The sequence below is a fragment of the Schistocerca serialis genome, chromosome 7 (assembly GCF_023864345.2).
Source record: "Schistocerca serialis cubense isolate TAMUIC-IGC-003099 chromosome 7, iqSchSeri2.2, whole genome shotgun sequence".
Classification (NCBI taxonomy): domain Eukaryota; kingdom Metazoa; phylum Arthropoda; class Insecta; order Orthoptera; family Acrididae; genus Schistocerca; species Schistocerca serialis.
In genome coordinates this window covers 46,335,440-46,361,510 of record NC_064644.1, presented here as the reverse complement: position 1 = coordinate 46,361,510, position 26,071 = coordinate 46,335,440, and the positions used below count along the sequence as shown (strand labels likewise).

Here is a 26,071-nt window from a genome sequence, read left to right as displayed (position 1 = left end):
TGTCCTGCTTGTTGCAGTAAAGCTGGAAAGATTCCATCTGGGCCTGGTGATCTGAACGTTTGAAACATTCCCACCGTCTATTGAATTTTCTTGTAGTCATCACATTTTCTGGCAGATTTCCAAATCACCCCTTGGTTATCTATACACTAGTAACTCAGAGGAATTGAATCTTGATGTGTGTTATCTGCCACTGTGCACTGATAGAAGAGAATGTTGAGGAGCACATCCATCATCTTGTCCTTTTATACCCACCATCCTCCCTCCTTAGAGTGCCTCCTGGATTTGTTTGTATTCTTGTGAGCATTTTGTTCAGTCTTCTGGCCTTGACAGCTGTACCTTTCACTTCCTCACAGAATACCTTCCAGGACAATAGTTTTGTCTGGTTAATTGCATGGTTGTATTTGGCAAGGGTCTTCTGATATTTCGTCTATTAGCCTTTCCTTCTTGCAAAGTTAAACAGTCTTCTTACCTGCTTCCTAGTACAATCCTGTTTGTGCACTTCTTGATTGTTGGACAGTTTTTCAAGTTTGAGGTCATCATGCCAGATATTACTTCATCTACCATTTCCTCTAAATATACTGGATTTTTTATCGAAGTTTTAACTTCACATAAGTGTGAGTTTGGATCTTTCCTATATGAGTCTTAGTCTGTTTCCTTGGATTCCCATAGGCCATGGTCTGTGTAACACCCATTTCAAAGCCAAAATTATTATACACGTGGGCACGTGAGGACGGCTCCCCTGCCAGCACCCAAAAGTTATGTCAGTTACTTCATGTCTTCTTCTATTCCTGAAGATAAGTTCAAGACTAGTATTCAAGATTTCTGAGTTACTTCCCAGTAGGTATTCAGTTACGTACTCAGCTCTGCTGTTGGTGTTCCTGCTTCCCACACCACGTTGTGAGCATTGGCATCACAACGAATCAACAGTCATTCATTCATCTGCAAGCAGCTGTCTACCAATCTTCTCATTACTTGGGAAGGAAAAGCACTGTCCTCCTAAGGAAGGTACACTAAGGCCAACACAAATTCCTCTGTGTTTACTTCCTTACCCTCTTTCATCCTGATGGTCACTAAGTCCTTCAAGAAGCAGTTCACCACTGGCATTAATGAAATTCCATTCTTGATATAAATCAATGTTCTGTTGTTTTTTAGATTCTAGCAAAAATCAGTTTACCTCCAGTTCCTCCAAGGCCTGACATGCGCTCTTTATATAAAGAGAATTCCTGGATCATGGTTATCTCCACCTCCTGTCTTCCCAGAAGCAACTCCAATGGCACTTACTCCCTTAGTCTACTGCAGGTTTATCTGTAATGCTTCCAGCCACCAGCTTGCCACCATTGTCACTTCCAATGTCCGTAATTTCCTTGACAGAAATCTGCAAGAAGTTCTAGGTCCTGTGCTGGCAATGCCTTCAGAGATTTCTCACTGACTTCCACCACACGGGTTTTGCCATCAGATACAACCTTCCAGTTATTACCCATTATAGTCACTTATCCAGACTCTTGGGTTCTGCACCTGTTCTTTCGCAGACAGGGTCTTTGGAAGAACATACTTACGAAGTTTTGGTATCCAAATTGTCTACTTCTTCTGACTGGTTTGATGCAGCCCACGATGAATTCCTCTCCTTTACCAACCCTACAGTAGCAATTGCACCCTATGTCTTTAATTATTTGATGGATATACCCCATCTCTGTCTCCCTCTACAGTTTTATTCTCTATACTTCCCTCTAGTACCATGGAAGTTGTTCCATGATGCCTTAACAGATGTCTTGTCATTCTGTGCCTTCTTATTGTCAGTGATTTTAGTATGTTCCTTTCCTTGCCGATTCTGCAGAGAACCTCCTCATTTCTTACCTTATCAGTCCACCTAATTTTCAACATTCTTTGTAGCAGCACATCTCAAAGGCTTTGATTCTCTTCTGTTCTGGATTTCCCGTAGTCCAAGTCTCAGTACCATATATGCTGTGCTCCAAACGTGCACTCTCAGAAATTTCTTCCTCAAGCTAAGACCTATGTTTGATACTAGCAGAAGTCTTTTGACCAGGAATGAATTTTTCACCAGTGCTAGTTTGCTTTTTATGTCCTCATTGCCCCATCCGTCATAGGTTATTTTGCTACCTAGATAGCAGAATTCTTTAACTTTGTCTACTTCATGATCTGTAATTGGAATGTTAAGTCTCTTGCTGTTTTCATTTCCGCTACTTCTCACTACTTTTGTCTATCTTTGATTTACTCTCATTCCAAATTCTGTTCTCATTAGACTGTTCATGCCATTCAACACATCATGCAATCCTACTTCTTTCAGTGAAGATAACAATCTCATCAGCATATCATATTGTTGATATCCTTTCAGCCTGAATTTTAATCCCACTCTTGAATCTTTCTTTTATTTTCCTCATTGCTTTGTTGATGTATAGATTGAACAGTAGGGGGGAAAGACTACATCCCTGTCTTACACCCTTTATAATCTGTGCACTTTGATCTTGGTCTTCCAGTCTTATTGCTCCCTCTTCGTTCTTGTACAAATTGCATATCTCACACCTTTCCTTTAACTTACCCTTATTTTTCTCAGAATTTTGAACATCTTGGACCATTTTACATTGCTGAACAGTTATTTCCAGGTCAAAAAAATCCTGTTAACATGTCTTGATTTTTTCTTCTGTCTTGCTTCTATTATCAACTGCAACATCAGAACTGCCTCTCTGGGGCCTTTACCTTTCCCAAAGCCAAACTGATCATCATCTAACAGATCCTCAATTTTCTTTTCCATTCTTCTAAATAGTATTCTTGTCCGCAACTTGGAAGCATGAGCTTTTAAGCTTCTTGTGTGATAATCCTTGCACTTGTCAGCTCTTGCTATCTTGCAATGCTGTCCTTTGACAAGCTATGTAGCAAGACAGAGGATTGTGGGCAAGCACCATTTCCAGATAGCACCACGACTCGAGGTCGGCTGTCTTCCATGACTATTGGTATCATTGTGCGGATGATGTTTTTCCAAAAGTCACATGGTGTATTACAAGTCTCATATATTCTACATATCAACATGAAGAGTCATCTTGTTGCCACTTCTTCCAATTACTTTAGAAATTCTGATGGAATATTATCTATCCCTTGTGCCTTATTTGATCTGAAGTCTTCCAAAGCTCTTTTAAATTCTGATTCTAATAATGGGTCCCCTATCTCTTCCCTGTTGACTCCTGATTCTTCTTCTATCACATCATCAGACATTGTAGGGGCCTTCAATGTACTCTTTCCACCTACCTGCTCTCTCCTCTGCATTTAGCAGCGGAATTCACATTGAACTCTTAATATTACTGCTCTTGCTTTTAATTTCACCAGAGGTTGTTTTGATTTTCCTATATGCTGAATCGGTCCTTCCAATAATCATTTCTTTTCTTGATTTCTTATTTTTCATGGAACCATTTTGCCTTAGTTTCCCTGCACGTCCTACTTATTTCTTTCCTAAGTGACTTGTATTTCTGTATTCCTGAATTTCCCTGAACATTTTAGTGCTTCCTTATTTCACTGATCAGATGAAGTATTTCATCTGTTATTCATGGTTTCTTTACAGTTGTCTTCCGTGTACCCACAGTTTTCTTTCCAACTTCTGTGATTACCCTCTTTCGAAGATGTCCATTTCTCTTCAACCATACTACCTACTGATATATCAAAAAACAAAGATGATGTGACTTACCAAATGAAAGTGCTGGCAGGTCGACAGACACACAAACGAACACAAACATACACACAAAATTCAAGCTTTCGCAACAAACTGTTGCCTCATCAGGAAGGAGGGAAGGAGAGGGAAAGACGAAAGGATGTGGGTTTTAAGGGAGAGGGTAAGGAGTCATTCCAATCCCGGGAGCGGAAAGACTTACCTTAGGGGGAAAAAAGGACGGGTATACACTCGCACACACACACATATCCATCCACACATATACAGACACAAGCAGACATATTTAAAGACAAAGAGTTTGGGCAGAGAAGTCAGTCGAGGCAGAAGTGCAGAGGCAAAGATGATGTTGAATGACAGGTGAGGTATGGGTGGCGGCAACTTGAAATTAGTGGAGATTGAGGCCTGGTGGATAACGGGAAGAGAGGATATATTGAAGAGCAAGTTCCCAACTCCGGAGTTCGGATAGGTTGGTGTTAGTGGGAAGTATCCAGATAACCCGAACGGTGTAACACTGCGCCAAGATGTGCTGGCCGTGCTCCAAGGCATGTTTAGCCACAGGGTTATCCTCATTACCAACAAACACTGTCTGCCTGTGTCCATTCATGCGAATGGATAGTTTGTTGCTGGTCATTCCCACATAGAATGCATCACAGTGTAGGCAGGTCAGTTGGTAGATCACGTGGGTGCTTTCACACGTGGCTCTGCCTTTGATCGTGTACACCTTCCGGGTTACGGGACTGGAGTAGGTGGTGGTGGTGGGAGGGTGCATGGGACAGGTTTTACACCGGGGGCGGTTACAAGGGTAGGAGCCAGAGGGTAGGGATGGTGGTTTGGGGATTTCATAGGGATGAACTAAGAGGTTACGAAGGTTAGGTGGACGGCGGAAAGACACTCTTGGTGGAGTGGGGAGGATTTCATGAAGGATGGATCTCATTTCAGGGCAGGATTTGAGGAAGTCGTATCCCTGCTGGAGAGCCACATTCAGAATCTGATCCAGTCCCGGAAAGTATCCTGTCACAAGTGGGGCACTTTTGTGGTTCTTCACCTTTATCTCTCCCCATATATTTTTATCTTTTTTATTTTTATCTTTCATTTTCATTTCAACCTCATGTTAAACTTTCCACCTTCTAATACCATGTCACCCTCACAACACCCCCTCAATGACCCCATTAATTTTTATTTACATTCCCTCCGCAAACATGCCTTCACCCTAGCCAGATTACGCTCGCATATTTTATTTTCTCAGGCTTGTCTGACATTTGGCATAACCCCCAAAGGCCTCACACTTAAAGTTCCCATCTCTGGCTGCAACCCTTCTTTCCATCAGTCCCTATACCAGTTCCAAACTGAACAATCCATTGCCATCACCCACCTAATCCTTCACCTACACATCAACTCAGCCAATGAACACACCCGTCAACTCCTATCCTTAATAAAAGTCCTCAATCTTTCCTCTCCCACATCCACACCGGCTATTCAGAGCATCCTCCTACAGGCCAACCGCAAATTAGAACAGCATGCCACCCTTCACCTCAAAAAACTATCCAATCTCCTGGTTTCCCACCTCCGGAAAGGCAACTCACTCACCCTTCACAACCTTTCCAGCAAACCTCAACCACCTCTCATTGCACACAAACCCAGTCTCTCCCATCTACTCAATCTCCCACTTCCAGCTCCACTCCCTCCAAAACCTCAAAATTCCAATCAACACAATCTGGTACCACAACACCCTAATTCAGTAGTTAACCTTTCCTCCAAACCTCTCTCCCAATCCGAAACCTCTGTCCTATCCAAAGGCCTCACCTTCAGCCCCGCTCCCAGATTCAACCAAACAGCCCTCGTCAAAGATTTACTGTCCTACACTCGTACTCTCTGCTGGAAGTATCACTTTGCCACGAAGAAAAATGATCCTAATCCTACCCCTAATGATCCAACTCCCCAAGACACTATCCAAATTGAACCCTGCCTGGAACAGTTCCGTCCTCCGTCACAGCGGGACCCACCTCCTCTTCCTCAAAATCACCCTCTGCAAACCTTCCAGAAATTTCTGACTTCCAGCCTTGCCTCTCAGTCCTTCTTAAAAACCTTAATCCTACTCCCAACATCACCTCTGCTGAAGCCCAGGCTATCCGTGATCTGAAGGCTGACCGGTCCATCATCATTCTTCCGGCGGACAAGGGTTCCATGACCATGGTACTTGATCGTCGGGAGTATGTGGCTGAGGGACTGCGTCAGCTTTCAGACAACACCACATACAAAGTTTGCCAAGGTAATCCCATTCCTTATGTCCAGGCGGAGCTTCAAGGAATCCTCAGAACCTTAGGCCCCCTACAAAACCTTTCACCTGACTCCATCAACCTCCTGACCCCACCGACACCCCGCACCCCTACCTTCTACCTTCTTCCTAAAATTCACAAACCCAATCATCCTGGCCGCCCCATTGTAGCTGGTTACCAAGCCTCCACAGAACGTATCTCTGCCTACGTAGATCAACACCTTCAACCCATTACATGCAGTCTCCCATCCTTCATCAAAGACACCAACCACTTTCTCGAACGCCTGGAATCCTTACCCAATCCGTTACCTCCAGAAACCATCCTTGTAACCATTGATGCCACTTCCTTATACACAAATATCCCGCACGTCCAGGGCCTCGCTGCGATGGAGCACTTCCTTTCACGCCGATCACCTGCCACCCTACCTAAAACCTCTTTCCTCATTACCTTAGCCAGCTTCATCCTGACCCACAACTTCTTCACTTTTGAAGACCAGACATACCAACAATTAAAGGGAACAGCCATGGGTACCAGGATGGCCCCTTCGTACGCCAACCTATTCATGGGTCGCTTAGAGGAAGCCTTCTTGGTTACCCAGGCCTGCCAACCCAAAGTTTGGTACAGATTTATTGATGACATCTTCATGATCTGGACTCACAGTGAAGAAGAACTCCAGAATTTCCTCTCCAACCTCAACTCCTTTGGTTCCATCAGATTCACCTGGTCCTACTCCAAATCCCATGCCACTTTCCTTGATGTTGACCTCCACCTGTCCAATGGCCAGCTTCACACGTCCGTCCACATCAAACCCACCAACAAACAACAGTACCTCCATTACGACAGCTGCCACCCATTCCACATCAAACGGTCCCTTCCCTACAGCCTAGGTCTTCATGGTAAACGAATCTGCTCCAGTCCGGAATCCCTGAAGCATTACACCAACAACCTGACAACAGCTTTCGCATCCCGCAACTACCCTCCCGACCTGGTACAGAAGCAAATAACCAGAGCCACTTCCTCATCCTCTCAAACCCAGAACCTCCCACAGAAGAACCACAAAAGTGCCCCACTTGTGACAGGATACTTTCCGGGACTGGATCAGATTCTGAATGTGGCTCTCCAGCAGCGATACGACTTCCTCAAATCCTGCCCTGAAATGAGATCCATCCTTCATGAAATCCTCCCCACTCCACCAAGAGTGTCTTTCCGCCGTCCACCTAACCTTCGTAACCTCTTAGTTCATCCCTATGAAATCCCCAAACCACCTTCCCTACCCTCTCGCTCCTACCCTTGTAACCGCCCCCGGTGTAAAACCTGTCCCATGCACCCTCCCACCACCACCTACTCCAGTCCTGTAACCCGGAAGGTGTACACGATCAAAGGCAGAGCCACGTGCGAAAGCAGCCACGTGATCTACCAACTGACCTGCCTACACTGTGATGCATTCTATGTGGGAATGACCAGCAACAAACTGTCCATTCGCATGAATGGACACAGGCAGACAGTGTTTGTTGGTAATGAGGATCACCCTGTGGCTAAACATGCCTTGGTGCACGGCCAGTACATCTTGGCGCAGTGTTACACCGTTCGGGTTATCTGGATACTTCCCACTAACACCAACCTATCCGAACTCCGGAGTTGGGAACTTGCTCTTCAATATATCCTCTCTTCCCGTTATCCACCAGGCCTCAATCTCCGCTAATTTCAAGTTGCCGCCACTCATACCTCCCCTGTCATTCAACATCATCTTTGCCTCTGCACTTCTGCCTCGACTGACATCTCTGCCCAAACTCTTTGTCTTTAAATATGTCTGCTTGTGTCTGTATATGTGTGGATGGATATGTGTGTGTGTGCGAGTGTATACCCGTCCTTTTTTCCCCCTAAGGTAAGTCTTTCCGCTCCCGGGATTGGAATGACTCCTTACCCTCTCCCTTAAAACCCACATCCTTTCGTCTTTCCCTCTCCTTCCCTCCTTCCTGATGAGGCAACAGTTTGTTGCGAAAGCTTGAATTTTGTGTGTATGTTTGTGTTCGTTTGTGTGTCTGTCGACCTGCCAGCACTTTCATTTGGTAAGTCACATCATCTTTGTTTTTAGATATATTTTTCCTACATGGAATGTTTCCCTCTATTATAACCATACTACCTACTGAGCTATTCATTATTGCAGCATCTATAGCTACAGAGAACTTCATTTCTTAGCACTTTTGTATCCCACTTCTTTGTACACCGTTTCTTCCTGACTAGTCTCCTTAACTTTAGCCTACTCTTCGTCATTATTAAATTGTGATGTGAGTCTATATCTGCTCCTAGGTACACCTTACAATCCAATATCTCGTTTTGGAATCTCTGCCTGACCATGATGTAATCTAACTGAAATCTTCCTGTATCGACCGGCTATTTCCAAATATACCTTCTCCTCTTGATTCTTCAATGGAGTATTTGATATTGCTAACTGATATTTATTGCAGAACTCAACTAGTCTTTCTCCTTTTGTTTCTGCTACCAAATTCATTTTCTCCCCAATCCTTCGTTCTGCTCCTTCTGCTATAACTGCATTCCCGTTCCCCATGACTATTCGATTTTCATCTCCCGTTACATACTGAATTACCCATTCAGTAACCTCATATATTTTTTATGTCTCTTCATCTTTGGCTTGCGATGTCAGCATGTACACCTGAACTATCACTGTCGGTGTTGGTTTGCTGTCGATTTGGATGAGAATAACCATATCACTGAACTGTTCCAAGTGGCTCAACTTTTGCACTACTTTCCTGTTCATAGTGAATCCTACTCTCATTACACCATTTTCTGCAGCTGTTGATATTATTCTACATTCGTCTGACCAGAAATCCTTGTTTTCCTTCCATTTCACTTCACTGTCACCTACTATACCTAGATTGAGCCATAGCATTTCCCTTTCCAGATTTTCTATCTTCGATATCACGTCCAAACTTCTGACATCCCTCACTCCAAATTGTAGAATGTTCCCTCCTGAAGATCTGAATGGGATACTATTCCAGAATCTTTTGCCAACGGAGAAATTATTATAATACTTCTTTAATTACAGGCAACACATCCTGTGTATTTAATGCAGTTGTTTCCATAGCCTTCTGCATCCTCATGCTGTTGATCATTTCCCACCCCAAGAGCACGAGAGAGCCCTAAACTTCTATCCGCTCCTTTGTCACTTTGATGATGATGTTTGGTTTGTGGGGCGACTTCTTATGTCGGAAATCTTCAACCGCCATTGTCGATGATTTTTATTCAAAATTTAAGCACTGGCTTTGTTCTAACCCAGGGCTGAGGGTGTTTTCATTACTAATCAAAGATGCTACCTGTAGAACATGGGTGCAGTTTGGGTACCATCGGATTATGCCAATTCACTGCTCCCTTCCCCTCACAGACAAATATTAGAGCATGTTTGTCTAGATAGATCCTTATGAATTTGGGGCCTAGACTCACATCCTTCCAAATCTTTTCAAAGAGAGCCATATGAACAGCTACTCCTGCTGCTAGGTGATGCTGACCAGTAAATATCCCTGTTGGGTAACTGTCATCCTAAAAGCCAATACTGCAGTATTGTAAGTATGTTTCCCCATTTACTGCCCCAACTTCTTCTGTATCCAGTGGTCCCCAGAAGGGGCAGGTAGACCTCTCAGTTACACTCCTCTCTTGTTCTTTTGTTCGTTGTCTTAGAAGTGGAAGATGTCCCACTCACAAGGTATTAGGTTTAAGACCTTATAATTCCTCCATTTGTGTTTAGGGAGCCATTCTTTGCCTTGCTTTTCTGTTTTTTGCTCTACGAAGTTTCCTCATATGAGCCCCAGGCAAGAATTTGAGCTAGATCTGGTCCAACTTCTCACTAATGTCTTCAACCTCTTGGACTGGTCTATCACCCAACCAATTTGCAGAAATGGCTTCCATTGGAGCCAATGTTTAGGTATTTGAGGTATCATCAAATCCTTCAGTTTTTAAACTGTTTTCCATGTTCTTCATTTTGGGCCCACAAGAATTGGGGATATATCAGGTCATTACCAGAGCAGTCTCATGCCGTATAATGCTAATTACTCAGAAGTCGCCCAATGTCTCTAAGGCTCCATTCATGACACATCTTCCTATTTGCCACACACTCTTTTGTATGGATTACATCACATCTTGGGTTCAGTACCTAGTGTGCTGGGAAAAGGATGTCAGTATGTGGGAAGAATGGGGTCTTGTAGGCCATGCTTTGTCAAGTTCATCTACTGGGACCTTTCTGGCTTGGGAGATCTTGCCACTAGCTACACTACCACTCGCATAGCCCTTATCTTCACACAAACATGCAAATCTCAGCCCGTATAGTTAGTGCTACAATATGGAGGTGTCCCCTGTAGAGTGTAGAGGGATAATGACGTAAGTGAAGCTCAAATTGACAATATCAAATAGGACACATAGCTACTCACTACATAGAGTAGGCACAGAGCAGAGGACAGACACATTTTAGGTTCATTAAGAGGTAGACTAAGCTACTGGACAAAGTTTCAGATGTATAAAAAAACCATACAAACACACATTATTACACATACAACTCCCACACACATGGTCATTTTCATCTTTGGGCACTATGGTCTGGTTGTGATGGGCAGCAGTCTCAGTTGAGGTGAGCAGTGGGGGGTATATTACACCTGGATACTTCTTTCTCCTTCTCTGTTCCTCCCCTCTCCCCTTTCCTATCCAGCACAGCCTCCCAATGCTACACCAAAAAGCCCACCTACCTGTCCCCACCATGTCCATGCACACCCACACAGGCAGCACTACAGCATCTTCCCCCAAACCCCACACTGCCCCTTCCCCTGTCCACCTCACACTCATCTGTACCCCTTCTACCCACAGCTACACTGCTCACCACCCTTGGGTTTTAGCATCCAGAGACAACAATTGCATGTGTGTGTGTGTGTGTGTGTGTGTGTGTGTGTGTGTGTTTCTAAATCTGAAGAAGAGCTTTGTCCAATAGCTAGCCTACTTTTAAATGTAGCTTTGTCCAATAGCTAGCCTACTTTTAAATGTACATTTAAATTGCCTGTCTGCCATTCATACTACCTCTCTGTTGTGAGTAGCAATCATATCCTATTTCACATTGTTTGGGATCCCCACTAGAGCAGATGCCCACCCCGATAGCTGAGTGGTCAGCGTGACGGATTGCCGTCCTGCGGGCCCGGGTTCGATTCCCAGCTGGGTCGGGTAGTTTCTCCGCTCAGGGACTGGATGTTGTGCTGACTTCATCACATTTCATCCCCATCCGGTGCACAGGTTGCCCAATGTGGCATCAAATGTAATAAGACCTGCACCAAGGCAGCCGGACCTGCCCCGCAAGGGGCCTCCCGGCCAATGACGCCAAACACTCATTTCCATTTTACCAGAGCAGATCAAAGGAAAACATCAAAGCAGTTCAGAAGCATGCTACTAGATTCGTTACCAGTAGGTTCAGTCAAAATGCAAATATTATGGAAAGCATTATGAAATCAAATGGGAGTTACCAGAGATGGCTTTCTTATCTTTATTGAGAAAATTTAGAGCACTGGCATTTGCAGCTGAGTGGAGGACGATTCTACTGCTGCCAACATGTGTGTCATGGAATGACCACAAAGACAAGATAAGATAAATTATGGTTCATATGGAGGTGAATAGACAAATGTTTTTCCTTTACTCCATTTGTGAGTGGAATAGGATAGGAAATGACTAGTGGTATAAGGTAGCCTGTGCCATGTACCATATGATTTCAGCAGGAGTATGAGTGCAGAGTTGTCAGACTGCACACAAAACATTCTCTTAATCTTTCATTTCATTCAACTTGATAAAAACTTTGCATCATTGAGAGAACAAAGACATAGCTTGTATTAAGCATTTTGATAGATGTGCAATGTTCTTTTTTTCATTTTATGTTTATTTCCTGTTGTAATGCGTAAGATTATATAGGAGAAGTTTATATTAATACATTTTCTGATAACACGACTGAGCTTGTGAAATGCTGAAAACTTTTTAATTGTTCAATGTAAGTAAATGCATTTTCCAAACAAAATCTGAAGAATGCTTTCATCTGTCTCAAAGACTAATTTTCTCATAAATATTTGACATATCTTGAGTTAAATGGGACATTAATGCTCTGCCTGACATTTAAAAGCTATGTAGACACACATTTTTTTATGAGAAACAGATTGCTGGATTTATAACTAACTTGTTGCTACATCTCTAAGTAGCCTGCTAGTTAAATACTTATTAAATAAAAATTTGTTATTTATCACAGTGAGGGAACCTATCTTCATTATAGGCCCAGCTATTCAAAGCAAGAAGATTACCAGCACAAAACCACATCAGGAATGCTGAATGACACTGCAAGCAGTGTAAAAAAAATTCTTTACTTTCGTATAGCCTGCAAACAGGAAGAATGTTCTGACTATTGCAGTGGCATAGCAGACTCAATGAGCAACATAATGAGAGCAACAAACAAAATTACTGTACATAATTAACTCCCATCTCTTTTCAGTTCAAACATTTTTGGGAAAATATATATCTTATAAGAGAATATTAAACTGGTTTTTTTAACAATAAATTTTTAATAATCAGTGAGTTTGGTTTCTGTAGATGATTCTCTAAAGAGGAAACAATTTATGATCTCATAAACTAGGTTCTGGCAGAATTAAACAAGAAACAAGGTACCTGTTGACGTTTTATGTGACCTTGCCAAGTTTTATGGAATTAAAGGCACATCCCTTGAATAGTTGAAGTTGTACTTCAACACTAGAAAACAGGGGGTCAAATTAACAAATGATACTATGGGATATTCAGTAGGAAAGGTAACTTTGTCATAAATAAATGCACAGGTAATAATTTATAAGATTTATTCACACTAGCACTAGGTACACTTGCAGAGAGAGATAAACAAGCTATGTATGAAAGGTCTTCATTGTCAATGATAAGTTTGCTTATTTGATGCAGCCAATACCAATGAATTCAGTTTGTGATGCCACCACATCAGCCCCCCTTTTTTTGAAACTTGGTGCCCCCTTACATTGGGAAGTGGCACTTGACTTGTCTGCCAGTTTTTGTGGAAACAGCCAGTGCAGGTATGGGCAACTCCTGTTCTGCAGGTGTTGCTTCAGTGTCCTCCAACGGTGCCAGGGTTTGAGCAAAACTGTCCATATAAGTGTCAGTCTGAACATTGGAGTGCAATGTTGTGGGTTGCATAAGGATTGCACACTCACAGGTGAACACAGTTCTGAGTTAAGTGAAAATGTAATGTTTTATTTAAACTATATAAATTTTAGAAATGTTAACGGAGTTTAACCACTAATATAAAAAGTTAGCAGCTTTCATATTGGCTTTACATTTCCTTAATCGAAACTTTATAGTTCAATTATATTATTAACAGTAATACACCTCTTTTTGGCTTCAATTAATAAGAATAAGGGTATTTTATTTACCAATCTTCCAGGTCGAAACTGACTGCAATATTTCGCTTCTTATTCTATTTAAGGTTGATTGATTATATCAATACTTTTTGAATGCAACCAAAATGTTATAGTTAACTACAACCCTTTATTCTGCTCATTGTAAGGCTCCTTGATTTCATTCATGGTATAGTCCTCCTAATAGGACTAGAATAAAAAATATTGTTGATACTGTTCAGATTATAACGTCTGAGGTTTTGAAAATAATTACAATTTGAAGAATTAGTGCAATTTCTACATCAAAAATTAAAAAAATTACTGCGATTAGGAAAAATCGTAGGGAGAATCGTATTTGTGCTGATCTTTTTGGATCAAAACCACATTCAAATGGGGATCTTTTTTCTCGATCATTGATTAATTTCTTTGATAGTGTTGTTGCAAGGATTATAACAATTATTGGAATAATAAATCTAATAAAAACTCTTGTAGATAGAATTAGGATTGTTTTTCTTGATTTATATCAAGCTTTCTGATTGGAAGTCAAGTACTATTTATACTAGAAAAACAACTATCTACCGCATCAATAAATAGAGATGTATAAGAATAGTCATACTATGTCTACAAAGTGTCAGTATCATGCTGCTGCTTCAAATCCAAAGTGGTGTCTTGGTGAGAATTGATTTATTGAGTGTCGAAGTAGACATGTTGTTAAGAAGATTGTTCCAATAATTTCGTGGAGACCATGGAACCCTGTTGCAACAAAGAATGTTGATCCATAAACTGCGTCTGCAATAGTGAAAGGTGCTTTTCAATATTCACACTTGTCTCCTATATGCCATTCTTGCCAATTTTAAAATGTTGGCTTTCTCCTGAGGTTATCCTGCAAGGCCCAGAGGGCAAAACAAAACATTGGTGTAATTCTTTACCCCTGAGCCACACTTAGGAAGTTTTCTGCAGATATTTGTGCACAAACACTCTTAAATTTCCATGTATGACAGGGTTGGTACTTGGAAGACTGGCTGTTCCTCGTTCTGGTGCTGAATTGTTGCACAAACTTTGTACTTAACACAGGGACAGCCGGCCATAAAGAAGCTGGCATGATTTGCCATAAATTAATTGTGAAGTAGAGCATTTTGTGTGTTCCTTCACTGTCATTCTCAATCTAAGCAGGACCAGAGGCAGTGCTTCGGATTATAATGAGCAGCTACACATTAGGACAGTTTCAAGCATGTGGTATAAATGCTCTACCATCCCACTGCTGGCAAGCTAGCATGTAGTGCAGAGGTGGTTGCAGGTGGAAAGGTAATTTTGTCATAAATAAATGCACAGGTAATAATTAATAACATTTATTCACACTAGCACTAGGTACACTTGCAGAGAGAGATAAACAAGCTGTGCAGCTGCACAGTAGTAGAAGTTCCTGGAAAAGTAGGCTTTCACATTGTCTCCCTCAGTCTGCAGCAGTGGTTTGTAGAACACCAAACATGGAGAACCACAAGTGCACCAGTGCTCTCACAACCGACTCAGAAGCTATGTCAGGGCCTGTGGTGATTTTTGCCCACCTGGTAAAATGACTGATGACTGTAACTAAACAGTGATGTCCCAAAGAATACATTAGAGGGGCCACAATGTCCACATGTATATGCGAAAATCTTGCTGATGGCACTGGAATGTGGACAATTGGCACAATGGTGTGCCTGCTGTTCTTCTTATGCTGGCATACCAAGCATGCATGTGCCCAAGTGTGATAGTCTTTTTGTATTCCAGGCCACATAACTTTGTTGGAGACTACTTTGGCTGGGGCTCGGATTCCTGGGTGGGCTAGATTATGCTGTGCACTGAAAACTTCAAGGTGAAATTGTTATAGCATGCAACACTGCTTCTCTGTTGCTACATTATACCAAATTCCATCAGGCACATTAGGAGCTGACACACATCTGAGTGCCAATGCTTTGGCACAGTTTCATGAGAGACAATATGAGACAAGTTTGTTTCAGCATGCTATATGGCACAAATCAGTTGTGACCTGTTTAATATACTCATCCTGCCAGCACTGATGCAGTGAGCTGTCTCTGTCTTGCTGAAAGAGAGCTGCTAGCAACTTGTGCTCCATAAAGATTGCAAGTGTCTCCCTCCGACAGATGGCTGGAAATGCTTGGTAGCTAAGTAGAAAGTGAGCAATTTGCAGCCAATAGCACTCCATTTTTGCCGCTGTTGTGTCAAGTTTCCAGAAAAGAATGTGAGTGACTGCCATTTTCCATTACCTTTTGTTGAAGAGCTGCACTCACTGCTGTTTGGCTATTATCAACCATAAGCATCATAGGGTGTCCCAGCATTGTTGCCTGTGGCAGATGTTTCTTTAGGTCATGGAAAGCTGCTTCAACCTCTTGAATCCACTGTATTTTATAATTTCCTGTACTATATTTATGGGTGAGTAATGCTGCGAGGGGCTCCTGGGCACAGCTAGATTAGACAAGTGGCATCTATAACAATTCAGCATACCGAGGTTGTAACAATCCAGCATACTGAGGTTTTGGGAGGGGGCATCTGTTGTACTGGTTTGATCCACTCTGTCAATAGTGACAAGCCTGTCCCACAGACAAGTATCCCAGTAATTTAACTTCAGCTTTCCCTCTTATGCAGTTTTTTATGTTAATGATTATGCCATATTCTTGTACGCAACAGAAAAGTTGCCGCAGATGTTCAACATGCTCTTCTACTGAAGTGGAGCATATTAAAATGTCATCCATACAGCAGAATCTGCACAGTAATTCATGTAGCACCTCATCAATAAACTGCTGCCAAGTTTGGGCAGTGTTTCTAAGCCCATATAACATAAAGAAGTATTGAAACAAGGTGAATGGAGCGATCACTGCTGCTGTTTGATATCAGTTGGAGTTGGGAGAATTTGAGAAAACACCTTGTTGCATTTTATAACACTGAATATTTTGGACTGGTAATGGTGCAATTAAAAACAACCATGTCGGGTACAGGGTAGCAGTCTGCAATTGCAAGGGAATTAAGTTCTCTATAGTCTCCATGAATTACCCTTTTAATGGGCCATGTGGAATGGGGAGCCCCAAGGACTATCAGAGCTAGTCAGAACACCTACTCTCAGAATTCAATCAATCTCTGATTGCTCCAAGATATACAAATGTGTAGTGTGTCTTGTATGCTTTGATGTCATGTAATGTGTACAATTTTATAGCAAGTTCCATAAGATCAGATGACAGCAGCATTAAGACTGTTGAAACCAGTCATCTTGGAACAATAAGAGAGTCTACACTGCTATCACTGCATATGCAATTTGTTCATTTTGAACTGGGGAAACTTTCTATGACAAAATTCTCTTGGTTTCCTTTCCATATCAGATTTAAATGCTTAGTCAAGCTTTTTACAACTTCCTCTATGGTCATAATTTTGAGCTGACTTCTGTAAGACACACTGTGGTGGTACTGTACATGTGAAAGGGTGGTCACATCATGCGAATTCCAAGGTATTTGCAAGGAGATATGTTAACAAATTTCCTTTTGGCTTTTGTCTTGGAATCTTAAGCCATCATTTAATGACTTTACCAACAAGAGTAGCTGGTATCATCAAAGACTCAGCCTTCATTCTATAAAGAATATTGTGTTTGTGATATTTTTTCTGGGATTAATCTTAACCCAGGGTTAATTTCTCACTGCCATTGGCATAAAATATTTTCAAAACACATGCTGAATGGCAAACTATGACCTTGTATTACTCCTCTTTTATTCTTAGTGGTATTTTTCTCTCTAGTCCCATTTTTCTATAAATTCTCACTTAACATAATTTGTAAAACCTGACAGAGTTTATACATATTTCTATATTTTTTCTCTTTTTTTCTACAAATAATATCAGCCATTCAACTTCCACTTCTGGATAAGACAGCCTCTAGATTTTTCCACGCATTATGGCCTTTGTCCCTGTTGTGCTTATGTTTTTTAATGTTATCTACACACCTTCCATTACACTGTCATCTGGGTCTTTTCTTGGCTCCTGTAATTCTACAAAGATCTCCCCTGATCTACCTATCAACAACTGACCTCACTACATGTCACACACACCACCATTTGCTTTTCATTATCGCCATGATTTTGTCTTCCACCCCATTCTGTTCCCTTATCTATTTGTTTCCTTCTCTCTCCTACTAATACCTAAAATTCATCTTATTACTCTGGTACTGTAATTCCTACATCTGCTTATCTTAAACCAGTTTTAATCCTTTAAAAGTAGTGTCATTAACACTGCAAAATGATTGTTAATCACTGATATGCATAACATAAATGAAATGGCTGAGAAGTACTCTATAATTATCTTCATCAGTCTCAGTTTCCTTTTTATATGATATAATTACTTCCATTATTTGCCATTCATGAAGAACATTCCTGTTTCTACTATTCAAGCACTACGAATTATCATGTAAAATGATCCATGGAATATGAAATGAACTAACTAAATGTAGCATTCTTAATTAATAGTTTTCTGTATATGATTTGTTCTATATTATTATTTCAACTAGATTAATCTTTGTTTGTTCTTCCTTTCTTTTAATTTCTCTTAGACTATAATTTTCCCTCCCATACTGTGCATAAATAATTAGTTTAGTCTCCAATAGTTGTGTACAAGCTGTGTTTGCCAGTTCCATATTACTTTCTGTTGTCTTCTTCCTCTTCAGTCTAAAGTTATGGCTAGTGCTTGATATCAGCTTTCGTATATGCTGTGTGTAGGTACTGTATTCCTTTATTGCTACATGAGTTGTTGCACAACTTTGTATAATGCAATTTCTTGTCTCCTGGTAATATCATTCATGATAACTGATAGTAGGCTTTCCCAAGTTTCTTGAAATGCTCTATATCCTGTTTTCTTCAGAGTGGTTTCACAAACTGACAAAATACAGTTCCCCCCCCCCCCCCCCCCCTTGAGACTTTGTTACAATTTTTCAAGGAAAATACTAAAATCCAATTTTCTTCATTCTGACATTTTTAATTAATGCTTTTTGCTCCAAGGTATATATTGTTCCACTCAGTTTTTGCCACTTTCTGTTTCTTGTCTCCATATACAATGTGGCAATCGTTATTGATACTGATCTTCAACACTAACTTCTCATAACAATACTTCTTGTCTCCAGTTGGCACACAAGAGCCATTTTCACTATAATCAAGTAGTAATAATAATTTATACCACTTCTATGATGTACTCTTATGTTTCATAGTAGTTAGTTCAGATTCAGACATAGATACACCACACATACTTCATTAATGTTTATAATTACTGTCTATACAGATTTTCTTTACACATACATTAAACACAATTTTACACAGAAATTAACAGAAGAAAAACAAGTGCAAATTTTATGTCCATTTAACATTCAGTATTATTTATTTCACCAAAGAACTAAAATTAACATATTTTTGCAGCTTATTTGAATCGTCACAGTCACTCTTCTGGGCCAGCTTTGGCATGATTGGACTGGACAGCTTCGAACTAACAGGAATCAAAACATATACTCGATTCTGGGGACTACTAATGTTTGGTTCATACTCGGTGATCAATGTGATTGTCTTACTGAACCTCCTCATAGCTATGATGTCCAATTCATATGCTATGATAGATGTGAGTACCCATTTTCTGTTTTTGTCGGATCAAATTAACTGTCAGAAAAATAACACAAATAATGACTATTTATTATTTTGCAGGAGCACTCTGACACGGAATGGAAATTTGCCCGTACTCGGCTCTGGATGAGCTATTTTGAAGAAAGTGCTACACTACCACCACCATTCAATATACTACCCACACCAAAACTCATTTTTAAGTTAATTGGGCTGCGCAAAAAGGACAAGCTTCGTAGAATGTCATCAAAGGTAAGGTAAATTTAAAATTCCACAATTCACATCCAAAAAAAATACAGTGTCAATCATGGTATACTAATACATTATGTGTTTGTGACAATTTTGTTATATGTGTTTAGTATTATTACATGAAGAGAAAGCCTTAATCATCCCATATGCATGCAATATCAGTTACACATGATTGATAAGTGTGGTAATTCTTACATATTGGAGCTCCAGAAGTCAACACTGTTCAGTGCGGGAAACTCAGTATGTTCATGAATACATGTGCTAACATGTCTCAGCAGCAATCAGTGATAAGGACAATATGGCTTTCATGCTAATGCAACTGTCTAGAATTAGGTACAGAAAATGCAAAGCAAATAAAGCAGTGGCAAAAAATTGGACTGATATCTTGGGGCAGCAGAACTGAGTCTGTGTCACCTGCCTGATTTATGTTTACAAAGGTTCTGTTAATCAGTTCAGCTGATTGACAGTATGGTTCCTTCAACAAGATTTCAGGCACTTTCTAGTCCTATCTTTGGAAAAATAATGGCTCTGTCATCTTATACATGGTATTCCAGAAGAAAAGGTCAATGTTCAGGGCACATGGCAGTTACAATCATTTGAAGCAAAAATCATTACATGGGCATATACCCTGTTCTGATGGTTTCTGTGATAGAACACATTTAAGTTACATTGTTATTTATTTTCTGTTTTATTCAATATACCATCATGTTTATACATTTACAACTGTTTCTAACACAATCACCTCTACACGTAATCATACATGTCACATTACATAAATGTTTGAATATCTGACAGTCAACTTCAATGCATTTGTGCACTCTTTGCAAAACATGTTGTGTGATTGAGTGCCTCTGCACATTCCTTAACGAGGGCAGCAGCGTCCATGATGCAACCAACCATTACATCTAGCGTACTTACCTCTCACTTGTAGACCTCAGACTACATCCAACTCCATAAACAAAAATCTGATGGTATAAGATCTGGCAACCTGGTAGTCCGTTGCATGTGCTAGACAAGTTAGGATAGGGATCTACAGACTTGCTAGTACCGTGGACCGCAAAGCCCCCACTGCGATGGGGTAGGGGTGGGGGGAGGGGGTGTACAAGTAGTTTACATCATTTGTTGGGAATGAGGGAAACATTCCACGTCAGAAAAAACATATATAAAAAAACAAAGATGATGTGACTTACCGAACGAAAGCGCTGGCAGGTCGATAGGAACACAAACAAACACAAACATACACACAAAATTCAAGCTTTCGCAACAAACTGTTGCCTCATCAGGAAAGAGGGAAGGAGAGGGAAAGACGAAAGGATGTGGGTTTTAAGTGGGAGGGTAAGGAGTCATTCCAATCCCGGGAGCGGAAAGACTTACCTTGGGGGAAAAAAGGACGGGTATACACTCGCACACACACATATCCATCCACACATATACAGACACAAGCAGACATACTTAAAGCTTGTGTCTGTATATGTGTGGATGGATATGTGTGTGTGTGCGAGTGTATACCCGTCCTTTTTTCCCCCAAGGTAAGTCTTTCCGCTCCCGGGATTGGTATGACTCCTTACCCTCTCCCTTAAAACTCACATCCTTTCGTCTTTCCCTCTCCTTCCCTTCCTTCCTTTGTTGCGAAAGCTTGAATTTTGTGTGTATGTTTGTGTTTGTGTGTGTATGTTTGTGTTTGTGTGTGTATGTTTGTGTTTGTTTGTGTGTCTATCGACCTGCCAGCGCTTTCGTTCGGTAAGTCACATCATCTTTGTTTTTAGATATAAAAACAAAGATGATGTGACTTACCAAACGAAAGTGCTGCCAGGTCGATAGACACACAAACAAACGCAAACATACACACGAAATTCAAGCTTTCACAACAAACTGTTGCTTCATCAGGAAAGAGGGAAAGACAAAAGGATGTGGGTTTTAAGGGAGAGGGTAAGGAGTCATTCCAATCCTGGAAGCGGAAAGACTTACCTTGGGGAAAAAAAGGACAGGTATACACTCGCACACACACACACATATCCATCTGCACATACACAGACACAAGCAGACATTTTCTGTTTTTATATATATATATATATAGCGCTGGCAGGTCGATAGACACACAAACAAACACAAACATACACACAAAATTCAAGCTTTCGCAACAAACTGTTGCCTCATCAGGAAAGAGGGAAGGAGAGGGGAAGACGAAAGGAAGTGGGTTTTAAGGGAGAGGGTAAGGAGTCATTCCAATCCCGGGAGCGGAAAGACTTACTTTAGGGGGAAAAAAGGACAGGTATACACTCGCACACACGCACATATCCATCCACACATACAGACACAAGCAGACACGGGGTTAGGGATTTTCTCTGCCTCGAGATGACTGGGTGTTGTGTGTCTTTCATCATCATTTCATCCTCATTTAGTCGCAAGTCGCTGTAGTGGCGTTAAAGATGTCACCTCATCTTTGTTTTTTTATATATATATATATATATATATATATATATATATATATATATATATATATATATATATATATATATAAAAAACAAAGATGATGTGACACATATCCATCCACACATATACAGACACAAGCAGACATATTTAAAGACAAAGAGTTTGGGCAGAGATGTCAGTAGAGGCGGAAGTGCAGAGGCAAAGATGTTGTTGAATGACAGGTGAGGTATGAGTGGCGGCAACTTGAAATTAGCGGAGATTGAGGCCTGGTGGGTAGCGAGAATAGAGGATATATTGAAGAGCAAGTTCCCATCTCCGGAGTTCGGATAGATTGGTGTTGGTGGGAAGTATCCGATAACCCGGACGGTGTAACACTGTGCCAAGATGTGCTGGATGTGCACCAAGGCATGTTTAGCCACAGGGTGATCCTCATTACCAACAAACACTGTCTGCCTGTGTCCATTCATGCGAATGGACAGTTTGTTGCTGGTCATTCCCACATAGAATGCATCGCAGTGTAGGCAGGTCAGTTGGTAGATCACGTGGGTGCTTTCACACGTGGCTCTGCCTTTGATCGTGTACACCTTCTGGGTTACAGGACTGGAGTAGGTGGTGGTGGGAGGGTGCATGGGACAGGTTTTACATCGGGGGGCGGTTACAAGGGTAGGAGCGAGAGGGTAGGGAAGGTGGTTTGGGGTTTTCATAGGGATGAACTAACAGGTTACGAAGGTTAGGTGGACAGCGGAAAGACACTCTTGGTGGAGTGGGGAGGATTTCATGAAAGATGGATCTCATTTCAGGGCAGGATTTGAGGAAGTCATATCCCTGCTGGAGAGCCACATTCAGAGTCTGGTCCAGTCCCGGAAAGTATCCTGTCACAAGTGGGGCCCTTTTGTGGTTCTTCTGTGGGAGGTTCTGGGTTTGAGGGGATGAGGAAGTGGCTCTGGTTATTTGCTTCTGTACCAGGTCGGGAGGGTAGTTGCGGGATGCGAAAGCTGTTGTCAGGTTGTTGGTGTAATGCTTCAGGGATTCCGGACTGGAGCAGATTCGTTTGCCACGAAGACCTAGGCTGTAGGGAAGGGACCGTTTGATGTGGAATGGGTGGCAGCTGTCATAATGGAGGTACAAGGTAAATCTTTCCGCTCCCGGGATTGGAATGACTCCTTACCCTCTCCCTTAAAACCCACATCCTTTCGTCTTTCCCTCTCCTTCCCTCTTTCCTGATGAGGCAACAGTTTGTTGCGAAAGCTTGAATTTTGTGTGCATGTTTGTGTTTGTTTGTGTGTCTATCGACCTGCCAGCGCTTTCGTTCGGTAAGTCACATCATCTTTGTTTTTAGATATATTTTCCCACTTGGAATGTTTCCGTCTATTATATATATATATATATATATATATATATATATATATATATATATATATATATATATATATATATATATATATGCGCGCACGGGGTCCCGGGTTTGATTCCCGGCGGGGTTAGGGATTTTCTCTGCCTCGAGATGACTGGGTGTTGTGTGTCTTTCATCATCATTTCATCCTCATTTAGTCGCAAGTCGCTGTAGTGGCGTTAAAGAACTTGTGGAGCGGCAGCCAAACCGCCCCGCATGGGGTCTCCCGGCCACCAATGCCATACGCTCATTTTTTTCTGACTTCGGGTCTTTGATGGTCAGTGGAAGTGCAGAGTATAAGTTGCTTTTGAAAGCATTTAAAAAATTTTGTTAGACAGATCTAGGGACTCATAATATGTATGCAAATGCTTGAGTACATAGGCAAAATACCTGCACTAGATTTTGTGAACTCTTAATTACAATGTGAAGTTGAAGACTCATAAATCCTTGCATGATGTTGTGGAATTCCAATATTTTTCTTAGTTTTTAAACAGTCGTGTGATTATCTCATGGAAAGACACAAACAAAAAATTTAAATTATAGAACTGCAACTATAAGTGCTGAACTACTGATAATACACAAAGCCTATCATTGTCTTGTTGCACTCCTAACTCATACAAATGTGTAAAATAAATGTTTTGTTTAGTTAAGTATAGCCACACCGTGTCAAGGACTATTACTTTGCACCACTCATATCATGCGCACTATTTAACTAATTTCCTGGACATGTCAGGAGAGAAACTGGGCAATGTAACAGGTGTGTGGCTGAGATCTGAATGCAAATGATGCTAATGAAATTTGAAGCCAGTCACACATTTTATTTAGCCCATTCATTACACTATTCATTACACAGTTATAAGGTTGTACAGTGACCTACATGGGTATCTATCTTGAGGGTTATATATTTTGCTAGTGCCTATGTTGGTTACCCAATGGAAATAGCTGTAGAACTTCAAGGTACATCCTTGTTCATTTTTGGTAGAGCATATAAACAATATGGCACTGGTGCCTCCGATTTAAAATGCTTCACAATGCCTTGTGGCAATTTAAGTTGTATCATTTAGAACTGTCACTATCTGCTCTGTGATGTCAGTTTTGGACAAGTTTTGGTGATGAGAGTTCATACCCTTGACAAGAACCGAATATGCTCATCCACCTATCTCTGTAAGACAGAAGACTCAACCGGAAACATAAACTGGCACTGACTGAGCACATATTAATGGAAGAGTAAGCATATGATTTCATGAAGATGTTCATTATCTGTCCAGGAAGTGGTTTCTGGACAGTAGGAAATTGAAATAAACGTGACACCAAATATCATTAACCATGATAGGGGTTTTGATTTCAGAGCAGCTTCCAACCTAATCATATGGGAGTAACAACAGGCAGAATTGGGACAACTAGTGCAAGGTGACAGCCACATAGACACAAGACTGGAAGGTAGTTAAATGCTTGCGGAGCAGCTATTATGAGGATTTTAAATGTCTACCACTGATAATGGCTATATATGGAGATAGACTGCACGACAGAGGCACTTCCCAAAAGACGGAAGGGGAGTAATACACTTTCTGAAATTGTCATGTACACTGCAAAATGATGTGGCGAGAAATCTATGAAGATTCTATTTGCATTTGTACACTGCCAGTGCCTTAATGTCCATACTCTTGATTCTCTCATTGACAAAATTTCAGTCCTTTCCAATATTTGTGCACTTCTGAATACAATAAATCCCTAAAATGTTCAGAGTTATCCATTTTGTCAGGATAGACATTATACGAAAGCGGTATTTCTCACTTAATAATGCTACTGTTATTAATTGGAATAGTTCTGCTTACTAAAACTCTTGCTGTTTCCGAGCCCTCTGCTAGTGACCTTTTTCAAACTTCGACATTTATATTCCCCCATTCATTACTAATCTGTTTAAAAACTTTGGAAAAACACCTCCAGCAAGTAGCACCCTATGAAGTATCTATTTTTAACACTCTGATTCACAAATAGAAAATTAATTCAATTTATTAACTCATTTTTCTATCTATACTCATGCTCATAAATTAAGGATACTGCTGATACATGGTGAAACAGCGCTTAGGTGGGTGGTTTGTGGGTTTAAATCACCTCGGGGTATGACCGTTTGACCACACGGTGCATTTGACCTCTGGCCGTCGCACGGTGGTGCTGGCAACAGTCCACATATTCAGAGGTGTGTTGGTGCATGTCAGAGTACAGAGCAGTGAGTAAGTGTGCAGACGTTTTCAGAGGTGCTCATGGTGACTGTGTGTTGAAAATGGCTCAAAGAACACATATTTATGATGTTATGAGGGGTAGAATACTAGAGCAACTGGAGGCTGGTCAAACACAGCAGGTCGTAGCACGGGCCCTCCATGAGCCACAAAGTGTAATCTCAAAATTATGGCAACGATTCCAGCAGGAAACGTGTCCAGGCACTACAGTACGGTATGTCCACAGTGTGCAACACCACAAGAAAACCGATATCTCACCGTCGGTGCTTTCAGACGGCCACAGAGTACTGCAGATAGCCTTGCTCGGGACCCTACTGCAGCCACTGGAACAGTTGTCTCCATACACACAGTCTACAGACGACTGAACAGACATGGTTTATTCACCCGGAGACCTGCAAGGTGCATTCCACTGACCCCTGATCACAAGAGAGCCCATAAAACTTGGTGTCAAGAACACAGTACATGGTCATTGGAACAGTGGTTCCACGTTCACGGACGAGTCCAGGTATAGTCTGAACAGCGATACTTGCTGGGTTTTCAACTGGCATGAACCAGGAACCAGATACCAACTCCTTAATGTCCTTGAAAGGGAGCTGTATGGAGGTCATAGTTTGAGGTGTGGGGTTGGACTATGATTGGTGCATGTACACCCCTACATGTCTTTGACAGAGGAACTGTAACAGGTCAGGTGTGTCGAGATGTAATTTTGCACCAGTATGTCCGCCTTTTCGGGGGTGCAGT

The 26,071-nt window shown here is 41.3% G+C and overlaps 1 protein-coding gene across 1 annotated transcript in view; it reads left to right on the top strand.

The window, feature by feature from the left end:
• Positions 1 to 26,071, top strand: part of LOC126412209 (transient-receptor-potential-like protein) — a 219,084-nt gene that overhangs the window by 115,339 nt on the left and 77,674 nt on the right. The window contains exons 13-14 of the mRNA XM_050081692.1: positions 18,821 to 19,016; positions 19,100 to 19,267. Coding sequence (XP_049937649.1) covers positions 18,821 to 19,016; positions 19,100 to 19,267 — 364 coding nt within the window. The remainder of the gene's footprint in view (positions 1 to 18,820; positions 19,017 to 19,099; positions 19,268 to 26,071) is intronic.